The 11,115-nt window shown below is 43.0% G+C and overlaps 1 protein-coding gene across 6 annotated transcripts; it reads right to left on the bottom strand.

Moving 5' to 3' along the window:
• Nucleotides 1–1,246: 1,246 nt before the first annotated feature.
• LOC100558043 (uncharacterized) lies at nucleotides 1,247–11,095 on the bottom strand. Of its 6 annotated transcripts, none has more exons than XM_062962244.1 (8): nucleotides 10,751–11,095; nucleotides 7,864–8,250; nucleotides 6,768–6,912; nucleotides 5,254–5,295; nucleotides 4,333–4,389; nucleotides 3,266–3,316; nucleotides 2,577–2,631; nucleotides 1,247–1,479 (listed from the first exon to the last, which is right to left on the bottom strand). In XM_062962244.1, exons 1-7 carry the CDS (start codon nucleotides 10,803–10,805, stop codon nucleotides 2,577–2,579), a joined length of 792 nt encoding a protein of 263 aa, XP_062818314.1. In that variant the 5' UTR covers nucleotides 10,806–11,095; the 3' UTR covers nucleotides 1,247–1,479. The 6 variants fall into 6 exon arrangements, with proteins under 6 accessions (XP_062818314.1, XP_062818315.1, XP_008120711.1 ...); XM_062962245.1 differs by having other exon boundaries at nucleotides 7,864–8,220; XM_008122504.3 differs by lacking the exon at nucleotides 10,751–11,095 and adding an exon at nucleotides 8,361–10,733.
• Between the last annotated feature and the right edge of the window lie 20 nt (nucleotides 11,096–11,115).

The raw sequence follows: 11,115 nt of genomic DNA, 5'->3' as shown, positions 1-11,115 counted from the left end.
CAGCATTGCAGTAGATAGAGGCTGGCCTTGAACTCTCCATGGTGCTGAACATTTTCCCCAAATACTTTCAGTACTTTGCAGTACTCGGTACAAATGTCATGATGCCATGGCACTGAGCCAGGGCAGTTCAAGTGGCGTCAAACTGCATAACTCTACAGTGTAGATGCACCCACAGAAAAAGGAATATGACAAATTCACATTGAAGGCTTTATTTCATTCTTGGGGAGGGCATGCCCTTGTTTGTCTGGTCCAAATAAATACGTTGCATTCTTCTTCTGCAAAGATCTCAAGACTCTTGATTGATTCCATCTTCTTGCGTTCAGGCTCCAAGCTGAGATCCTTATCAATATCACTGCCTAGAAAAGGACCATACCTGAACCAGAATTGGGCAGGATAGAAATAATAATAATAATAATAATAATAATAATAATAATAATAATAATAATAATAAAGTTCATTCTGGCTCTGGTGGCTCTACTTTGAGGTACAAACACCTACAAAAGTCATGATGGGAAATTGTGAATGTTGCAAACTTCATGCCTGCTCAGTGCTGATCAAGCTGACTAATTGCCACATTCACACTTGCTTCAAACAGCCCTGTCTCCGGCACTTGGGAAGAGGCCCCGCCCCTCCCCTGGCCCCGCCCCGTGTCCTAATAGGTGCCATCACCGCCCCCCTGGATCACTACAGCGCCCACCAGGGGGCGGTAGCACCCACTTTGGGAATCACTGTTAATAAACCATACGGGAACGGAGGCGGGCTTTTGAGTTCTGTTATTGATGTTTTAAAAGGTGCTTTTAGGATGTTTTTAAGATGTTTTTAAAATGTTTTAAAATTGTTGATTTTAGCCTGTTCTTGTAAACCACCCCGATCCCTAGGGGAGTGGCAGCATATAAGTTTGAATAATAAATAAATAAGGTTGCAAGGGATACAATGCACAGGATTCGTGGGGAAACCAAGAGTGGATTCTCTGCTCCAAATGCCACACATCCACCAATGGGATGCATCTACATGGTAAAATTAATGCAGTTTGATCCCACTTGAACTGCCCTGGCTCCATGCTATGCAATCCTGGGATGTGCCGTGATGTGGTTTTTCATAGAGAAAGCGGAAGATTTTGCACTACTACAGACAGGAAAATTCAAGTGGAGTCAAACCGCTTTCATTCCACAGTGTAGACGGAAGATGTACCCAGACCTAAATTCATCCAACGGTCCCGGAGGAAGGAGCACTGCAGAGGCCAAAGTGGTGGACACTGGAGGATTTTATTCCATCCGAGGATATATAATGGGTTTGTCTTTCTCTCCGGGCAACAAGGGGCCTGGATGGGTGCAAAGTATGGTCAAGATGTTTGGGAGGTGATCCTGGAAGATGGAGCTTCTTCTTCTTTTCCGTCTTCTTAGGGTCTTGGGAGGAAAGTCCATGGGGTCCAGGTGGATTCCAGGTGGGATGCAGGTCGGACACCTGGGCTGATTTCACCTGGAAAGACAACAATCTCCAATTTAATTCTTATTTTTGGAAAAAACTATTTTGCAGTTACTGTGTGTATGGCAACCCTAAAGTAAACCTATTTCAACCACTCTGCAAATACACATTCAAATACACATTCAAATACACATGGGGTGCTCCAAAATCTGGAGTTCAGCCAAACAGAGAATATTCACCTTCTCACCGGCCACCACTGGAGATGATGGGCCATGCAATCCAAGCCCTTGCACAGCGGCAACGCATCTGGTTGGATACTGGGCCCATAACCTTTGTCACGGGTTGTGCTTGTACATGAAGAGGTTTATAGTTTTCAAATCACGACCTCCCTGAATTTCTGCAAACTGGATAGCAAGTGTCCCGGAAGGAAGCAAAAATACACACGAGTCCTTTCCCAGCAAAACGTGCTACTCCCCATCTATTTACAGAGTCTAACTGCCAACATCTGACCTTATCTACATACTGTATAGTAAACTCACAGATTCAGGTTTTCATCCAAAATATCCGGAGACTTTAATCTTCACCATTGCAATATATACAAATATATAATCAGAATACACAGATCCACTTTCCTTGTACTTGAAAACAACCAGAGTAATCAGAGAGTCACATACAACATAGGTAAATACTCACATTGAGTCACACAGGAGAGAGAAAGATGGATTCTTTCCACCTCCTTCTATAGCCACCTGCCGATAGGTCATTAATAAGGAAAGCTGGCTGATGTAACCCCTTTGCAATGACAATGGCTGAAACAACCCCTTTGCAATTATTACCGGCTGATGCAACTCTTTTGCGATGATTACTAGGTGATGCAACCCTTTTGCAGTGACATTGGCTGATGTGACTCCTTTGTAATGACATCGGCTGATGCAACCAATTTGCAATACACCTTACCTCACATGGTTACTCAGCCATTACTACACCCCCTTCAGCATTGCATTAACAGTCAATATACTACATGTTTATCAAACAGTATTTTCTTTTAGGATTAGAAATGCTGTCCCGTTTCTATCTCACAGCCCAATGAGTTCTGATACAAGGCAACCAAATCATATAAACGTAACACATCTTTCCATTCCAGTACGTACTCAGGTGTAGGTAGGTACGGGTCCGAGGCTGTGGATGCTTAGTCTCTGCTGGCTCCTAGGATTAAAAGAACAGATTATAGAGTGATCAATGAGGCCAAACCTTTTTTTAAAAAAAATAAATTTTAATTTATTAATAAATTTTTATTTTTTAAAACACAAAAAATACATACCATAGACATACAAAACATTTACAATTCCCACCACCAACACGAGGATTGTTTATGTAAAAAGAAAATTAAAAAAAAGAAAATGAGGCCAAACCTGTTCTCCTCCCTCCCATCCAGAATTTCAGCCAGGATCTGTTGCAATGCCATTGGCTGATGCAGCCCCTTTGCAATTACACTGGCTGATGCAACCCCTTTACAATACATCTTAACTCACTTTGCAGTGAAATTGGCTAATGCAGCTTTGCAGTGATATTAACTCACTTTACAATACATCTTAACTCACTTTGCAATATATCTTACCTCACACAATGACTCAACCATTACCACACCCCTTAGATATTGTATCATGATATTCACAGTCATTAATTATCCAGGTGCTATCCATATACCACAGGTTCACCAAACAGTATTTTCTTCTATGATTAGAAATGCTGTTCCGTTTCTATCTCACAACCCAATGGGTTCTGATACATGGCAACAACACCATATATATGCAACAAGTCTTTCAGGTCCAATACTTACTGGGGTGCAGGTACAAGGGTATGAATGCTTAGTCTCTGCTGGCTCCCAGGTCTAAAAAGACAGATTGTAGTGTGATCAGTGGGGCTAAACCTGTTCCCCTCCCATCCCATTCTCGCTTCCAGAATTTCAGCCAGGATCTGTTGCAATTGTCAGGGGATGATGGGGTGCAGAGTGGATTCCAAAAACATCATCATCTCGGTCTCACCTCCTTATCCAGACTGTCTTCCCATGTGGAAAAACAGCACTGGTCAAACACACTCCAGCAGACGAAGGTTCGGTTGAAAATCAACGCCTATAAATCTTTATTTACATAACTATATACAAATAGAACAAATCAGTCCTTTCTCCATGAGTGCTCTCGCCGAAGCAACTCACACACACACTGAAGACACTCCTCTGCATTCCACAGACCAAGAAGAAAGTCCCGGTCAAAACAAACTTGACCCCATTGGTCCTGTGATACGTCAATCATAGCAGGCTCTCATTAACTCCATAACTACTGGAATGCCTTGCCAAAAACTAACACATAAGGCATTTCTAATAACCCAGATTGATTTAACATTTCACAATACACAATACCCTGACAGCAATGACATTGGCTGATGCAACCCCTTTGCAATTACACTGGCTGATGCAACCCCTTTACAATACATCTTAACTCACTTTGCAGTGACATTGGCTAATGCAGCTTTGCAGTGATATTAACTCACTTTACAATACATCTTAACTCACTTTGCAGTGACAGTGGCTGATGCAGCTCCTATCTGATCACACTGGCTGATGCAACCCCTTTGCAATGACACTGGCTTGTGGAGCCCCTATGCAATGACACTGGCTGATGCAACCCCTTTGCAATACATCTTAACTCACACAATGACTCAACCATTACCACACCCCTTAGGTATTGCATCATGAGATTCAAAGTCATTAACTGTTCATGTGTTGTCAATATACCGCATGTTCATCAAACAGTATTTTCTTCTATGATTAGAAATGCTGTCCCATTTCTATCTCACAACCCAATGGGTTCTGATACATGCAACAAGTCTTTCAGGTCCAGTACTTACTGGGGTGCAGGTCCAGGTCCAAGGGTATGAATGCTTAGTCTTGGCTGGCTCCCAGGTCTAAAAAGACAGATTGTAGTGTGATCAATGGGACTAAACTTGTTCCCCTCCCTCCCATCCCATCCTCCCCTCCGGAATTTCAGCCAGGATGTGTTGCTATGGCAACAGAGAATCCACTTTTATTTTTCCCTGATCCTTAAGGTTCTCCCCTACATTGGATCCCTTGCAACCCATAGTACACTTGTCCCCATGCCCTTGGATTCATATCACATGTCTTCGGATAATTTGTGTTACTTCTGTCTTGGTGTCCATATTTTCTATTACTTCTGTCTTCCTGCCCATGTTTTATCTTAATGTTGTCTTCATGCCCATAATTTGTATTACTTTTGCAACTGTTCTGGGGATGCTTTTACTTAATCATAGTGTGGATGTCAATATCCCAAGTGTTTCTGGCTTAAGTTTTAATAATATAGAATTTTACTTATTTTTTAACTTTGCAAGAGCTAGTTCATATAGTATTTAATGTAATATTTTGAGCTCACAAAGCTGGGCCTGATGGCGGGTGCTCACCCCAACCCGGGATGGAACTGCCAGTCTTTTGATTGGCAGGGTTTTCTACAACTTAGCAGTTATATTTTATATTGCCTTTGTCTTAATATCCATATTTTAAATGAGTTTTTATAATAATAATAAGGAATTTTTCTTTCATTATTAATTTTCTCAATTATTTTTGCCTTTACAGCTTGTATTACATCCTCCTCCTTCACTTGAATTTATGTCTTAATTTGCAAAAGCAGGATCTTGGGATCGCCGACATTCCCTCCCTCATTTCTCCCCGGTGATCCCAGTATCCCAAAGGAAAGTCTAGTTTTCCCAAAGAGAAATGTCCACACTCCTATTGTTTCCAACTGGCTTGGTACTTACTTGGATGATGAATGAGGGCTTCTACCTTCTCCAGAACCCAAGCTATTCCCAAGGAAGGAAAGAAAGGAATTAAGAGATGAGTCCATCTTAACCATACCAGGTAGAAATTTATTTATTTATTATTTATTTACATCATTTATATTCCGCCCTTCTCACCCCGAAGGGGACTCAGGGCGGATCACATTACACATATTAGGCAAACATTCAATGCCTTTTTAACACAGGACAAAGACAAACAAACATAGCTCCGAGCGGGCCTCGAACTTATGACCTCCTGGTCAGTGACTCATTGCTCTCCCGTCTGCGCCACGTATGTGTGTGTTTCATATAGATACCAGTGGAGGTACCAAACATTGCCTGGGTTTGCATTTTGTAATGGTATTTATTAGTCAACTAATGGTTAATGTTTTGATTGTAGGGGTGGTTCCCTCATCAGACTGAAAACAAAGCAGTATTTTCTCTGTCCCTCAGGGATTTGGCTGATTTAGCTCTCCATGGAAACCCTCTAGTGACCTCTTGTGGTAACAATGACTTTTAACATATAGATAGAGATAGATAGAGCACTATAGTACACACTTGGTTATTTTAATACCAATGATGATGATTTCTAGATACAGCTAGATAAATGGATATAAATATATAGAGATATTGTTAGAGTAATAGAATATACTCTGTAATATTGTAATGCCAATTATATATATATATATATATATATATATATATATATATATATATAGAGAGAGAGAGAGAGAGAGAGAGAGAGAGAGAGAGAGAGAGAGAGAGAGAGAGAGAGAATTATAGTACACTGGTCGGATCACAAACCTGCAAAAGTATTGGAAAATGAGCACGCAAAGATACTGTGGGACTTCCGAATCCAGACTGACAAAGTTCTGGAACACAACACACCAGACATCACAGTTGTGGAAAGGAAAAAGGTTTGGATCATTGATGTCACCATCCCAGGTGATAGTCACATTGACGAAAAACAACAGGAAAAACTCAGCCACTATCAGGACCTCAAGATTGAAATGCAAAGACTCTGGCAGAAACCAGTGCAGGCGGTTCCGGTGGTGATGGGCACACTGGGTGCCGTGCCAAAAGACTCAGCCAGCATTTGGAAACAATAGACATTGACAAAATTATGATCTGCCAACTGCAAAAGGCCACCCTACTGGGATCTGCGCGCATCATCCGAAAATACATCACACAGTCCTAGACGCTTGGGAAGTGTTCGACTTGTGATTTTGTGACACGAAATCCAGCATATTTATCTTGTTTGCTGTGTCATACAATAAAATAATAATGATGATGATGATGATGATGAGGGAAACTGAGGGCAGGGCTATAAACATTTTGAAGGAGAGCGTATCTATCTCACCTTTTCCCATAGCATTGTGTCAGTCTGTGACACTCCTGTTTTTTAGGGTAATGATTTGCTTTTACCTCTTGAGTTCCTCCCCCAAAAGATGATGGATCCATTGGAAATAAAGAACAAGAGATTAAGTTAATATTACCCTTCCGGTTGTTTTGTGATCTGGCAAGAGATCAGGCTGACGACTAAGACGGCCCCGATCAGGCAGCCGACGAGGATGCCTGCCACGGTGACCACGGTGTCGACCCTCTCCTTTCGTTTGGGCGGATCTAGAGAAGGAGTGACCACTGGGAACACAAGGAAACTCCATTAGGAATGCCATAGGATATCTTTACTCAGAAGCTCTGCTTCCGCCAACTCATCTGGGATGTATTGCTGCCATAAGTCTCAGAAACGTATACTCGAAGATAAGCCAAGTTTTTCAGCCCTTTTTATGAGCTGAAAAAGCCTCCCCCGGGTTATAATCGGGTCAAGGTCAAGCCGGCACAGGAGCCATAGGTCTCCTCGCCTTCCCAAACTACATTTCCCAGAATCCTGTGCTTTCTCAGTCTCTTTCCCAGCGAACTCTGCATTTTCCCAAATTGACTTTGAGAGGCTTCTGAGGTTTACCAGTTAGAGAAGAAGCCTCCAACAGGATGGTAAAACATCAAACATCCGGGCGTCATTTGGGCAACGTCCTTGCAGACGGCCAATTCTCTCACACCAGAAGCGAGGCCATTCTTTTAAAAAGGAAAGGCAGCCTTTTTGGCTTTGCTTTACTTCCTTGAGCTGAAAATGAAACTGACTTTGAGAGGCTTCCGAGATTTACCAGTTAGAGAAGAAGCCTCCAACAGGATGGTAAAACATCAAACATCCGGGCATCATCTGGGCAACGTCCTTACAGACAGCCAATTCTCTCACACCAGAAGCGAGGCCATTTGTTTAAAGAGGAAAGGCAGCCTTTTTGGCTTTGCTTTTACTTCCTTGAGCTGAAAATGAAACTGACTGAGAGGCTTCCGAGGTTTACCAAATCCAAATGAAAACCTATTGGGTGAGTTTCGATTCTTAAGTTTTTGACACAGGCCACGTCCCAGCGTTGGATATCACCTGATAAGTATGAATTTAACCTAATTGGATACAACTTACGAGGACTAGCAATAATTTTGCACAGCCCTATCACTGTACATGTGGAAAAAATTAATAAAAAAGAAGAAAAATTGCCTCCATTAGGCCATGTAGACGTTCCCAAGACCCCAAACCTTCAGTGTCTTCCAGGATCTGCAGAAAGGCTTCTCCAATCTCAGTCTCCCCGGTGGTGGTCTTGATGATCTTGTAGAACCCCATGTCCCTCATGTTCAGCTTGGTGATGAGCAAGTCACAGTACTGCAAGAGGAACTGCTTCCCGTCATGGCCATCTCCTTTCGTGATCTTATCGTTGGGCTGGAACTCGTGCAAGAAGATCCGATAGTTGTGGGTGCCGAAGCTCCTGAGCCACAGGCAGGAGGTCACGGCCCAATCCGTCAACTCCGGGATGAGTTTAACTGAGTCTCCGACCTTTGGGTACTTTGGGAGCAATTCAATGCGGATGGTCACGTTTCCAGCGTCTTGTGAGTGAGCTACGAAGAAGCATGAACTCAAGACCTGGGCTGGTTGGAGAAGCCAATGTCCAATATTATCTTTCTAGCATAGTCATATCCCATTATCCAGACACACACACCAATTGTATTCCAAGTTGTAAACAGTGTAGAACACTTACCCATATTTCAGCATATAATTGTTGCCTTTTTCATTAAAATAAAGAGAGTGCGACTATTATGCGAGGAAACAGCATCTGCCTTTGATTCTCTGTCTTTTGTTGGTGTTCTTTTAAAAAAACAAATTGCCTTGCGTCTGAATGGGGAGGATGAAGAGGGATGATCCAGCTCCATTCCTGTTAGTTTTTACATTGCAGGGACATTTGGGGCTGATTCTGCATGTCTGCCTGCTTGCCTGCCTGCTTGCCTTCCTTCTCAAAAAGCAAATCAGTTTAAGAACTATAACCCGGTTATCTTTGAAGCTTCGCTCTTCTCTCCTTCTTCCAAGGCCTTGAAGACGTCTTACAAAACCTGGAATGGGGTTCTTTGGAGAAAGGAGGAAGGAGGGGAGATCCGATATCCAATTCCAGGTTTTTAAAAACTGACTTAAGGCCTCAGAGGAAGAATAAAAGAGAGAAGACTGTAAGCTGCCCCAAAGCCCTTTGAGGAAACGGAGGCGGGATGTAAAAATAAGTTGTTGTTGTTGTTGTTGTTGTTGTTGTTGTTACAAGGGCTATCCAGAAAGTATGTTACGTTTTGGAATTAAAAATGAACGAAGTATAGGATAAAATATTTATTATATGCAGTTAAAAGCCATACTTCAATAGTACCTTTAAGCAAGAACGGGTGATTTGTTTGCTCCTCCCTCCTGCATTCATTCTTCAGCTGGCTGAGTTTCAGGACTCGGCGGGAAACTGCAGAGGGTAGGAACTTTCTAAACTCATTAATAGTTCTGAAAAGGGACTAATTTTGAATGGGGACTATGTTTAAAGGTACTATTGAAGTATGGCTTTTAACTGCATATAATAAATATTTTATCCTATACTTCATTAATTTTTAATTCCAAAATGTAACATACTTTCCGGATAGCCCTCGTATTATTATTATTGAAGGAATGAAGGAATGAGCATCAGCCCCAAATGTGGGCGCAACTATTATGTGAGGAAAACAAAAATACTATTTTTGGCACCCGGAAAAATGGCTTTGAGACTATTATGCGGTGGAGACTATTATGCAATGAAATACTGTATTTTCCACTATGTTTCCCCATTCATGAAACCAGGGTACACCTACACTATTGAATGAATGTAATTTGAACTGCCCTGGCTTAATGCTATGGGACCCTAGGTTTTACAGGTCTGTGAGAGGTTAATGGGCCATCTACATTGTAGAATTAATGCAGTCTGGCCCCACTTGAACCGCCCTGACTCAATGCTATGGGACTCGAGGATGTTTAGGTTTGAAGGATATTAAGGACCCACCAAAATTGCTGAATGAATGCAGCTTGACACAACTTTAACTGCATTAGCTCAATGCTATGAAATCCTGGGAGTTGCAGTTTTCCTAAGGGTGCCCCTACCCTTATTTATTTATTATTTATTTATTTACAGTATTTATATTCCGTCCTTCTCACCCCGAAGGGGGCTCAGGGCGGATCACATTATACACACATAGGGCAAACATTCAATGCCCATAAACACATCAAACAGAGACCGAGACAGACAGACGCAGAGGCAATTTAACCTTCTTCTGAGGGGATGTTCGATTCTGGCCACAGGGGGGAGCAGCTGCTTCATCATCCACTCTGACGGCACTTCCCCATTCCAGGTCGTAAATTAGTTAAACTTGCCTCCCCACTTTTATAAGTGATACTTTATTTCCTACTTGATAGATGCAACTATCTTTCGGGTTGCTATTTTATTTTTAATTGACGGGTGCTCACCCCGCCATGGGCTGGCCTCGAACTCATGACCTCATGGTCAGAGTGATTTATTGCAGCTGCTCAACAGCCTGCGCCACAGCCCGGCCCCAAGTAGTAGAACAAATACAGTTTGGCGCCACTTCAACTTCCAAGGCTCAATGCTATAGGATCCTGGAAACCATAATGTCACAAGGTCTTCAGCCTTCTCTGCCAAAGTGTGCAAACTACAACTCCCAAGATCCCACTGTATTGAGATATGACAGTTCAAATTGGGTCCAAATACATTCATTCTGTTTTTGATTTCTTCAAAAACTTACCTAGCTTCCAACAGACCTCACAACCTCTGAAGGCCACGAAGGTGGCAACAGGCCCCGAAAGCGGCCACAGGCCCCGAAAATGGGCCTGCGCACAAAGGCGGGCCCAGGCCAAAGGCAAGAAGAGGCGGGTGTTGCGCCTCGGCTGCGCCCCCTACAGCATGGCGCCACAGGCAAGTGCCTTATTTGCCTCGCGGTTGAGCCGCCCCTGGTTACATAGAATCTGTATGTCTCATGTGTAAAAATGTTCAGTAAAAGTTTTGATAGACCCTCTCACACTGAAATTGCAATAAAAGAACTTTTGTTTAGAAAGTATTCATGGCACCCAATCTCTCACCGGCTAGGAAGAGGCTCAGCCAAGATGTCCCACAACCGCTGCTCAGTGCCCACATGATGTCCCTAAGAATTTGAGTGATGGATCAAGCCTTGGGCATGCTGGGAGGTCTTCTGTGCCTGACTTGATGCCCGCGGGGACCCCGTCTTGGGTCAGCCCAGTCCACCTCGCCCCCGCCGGCCTAGGATCCCACACTGACGGCCCCCCACCCATCATAAGCCTTTCTAGGAAGACATCACAAAGCAAAGGGCTCGGCCATTGTGAGGCGGGAAGATTCCTCTGAGGTGGGCATTCTCTCACCTCATGGACACCATGTTCCTCCGGTGTCCATTGCAGGAGAGGTCAGTTCCAAGTTTGATTCTGAACTT

The sequence above is a fragment of the Anolis carolinensis genome, unplaced genomic scaffold (genome assembly GCF_035594765.1).
Source record: "Anolis carolinensis isolate JA03-04 unplaced genomic scaffold, rAnoCar3.1.pri scaffold_10, whole genome shotgun sequence".
Lineage (NCBI taxonomy): Eukaryota > Metazoa > Chordata > Lepidosauria > Squamata > Dactyloidae > Anolis > Anolis carolinensis.
This window is presented reverse-complemented; position numbering and strand designations above follow the sequence as displayed.

What these genes read in the sequence shown, in the direction of transcription:
- LOC100558043 (XM_062962244.1), bottom strand. Translation starts at nt 10,805, where the DNA reads ATGTGGGCACTGAGCAGCGGTTGTGGGACATCTTGGCTGAGCCTCTTC. An exon ending in GCTGAGCCTCTTCCTAGCCG is followed by an intron (nt 8,251 to 10,750) that starts GTGAGAGATTGG and finishes TTCTCCAACCAG; the next exon opens with CCCAGGTCTTGAGTTCATGC. An exon ending in ATCACAAAACAACCGGAAGG is followed by an intron (nt 5,296 to 6,767) that starts GTAATATTAACT and finishes CCTTGGGAATAG; the next exon opens with CTTGGGTTCTGGAGAAGGTA.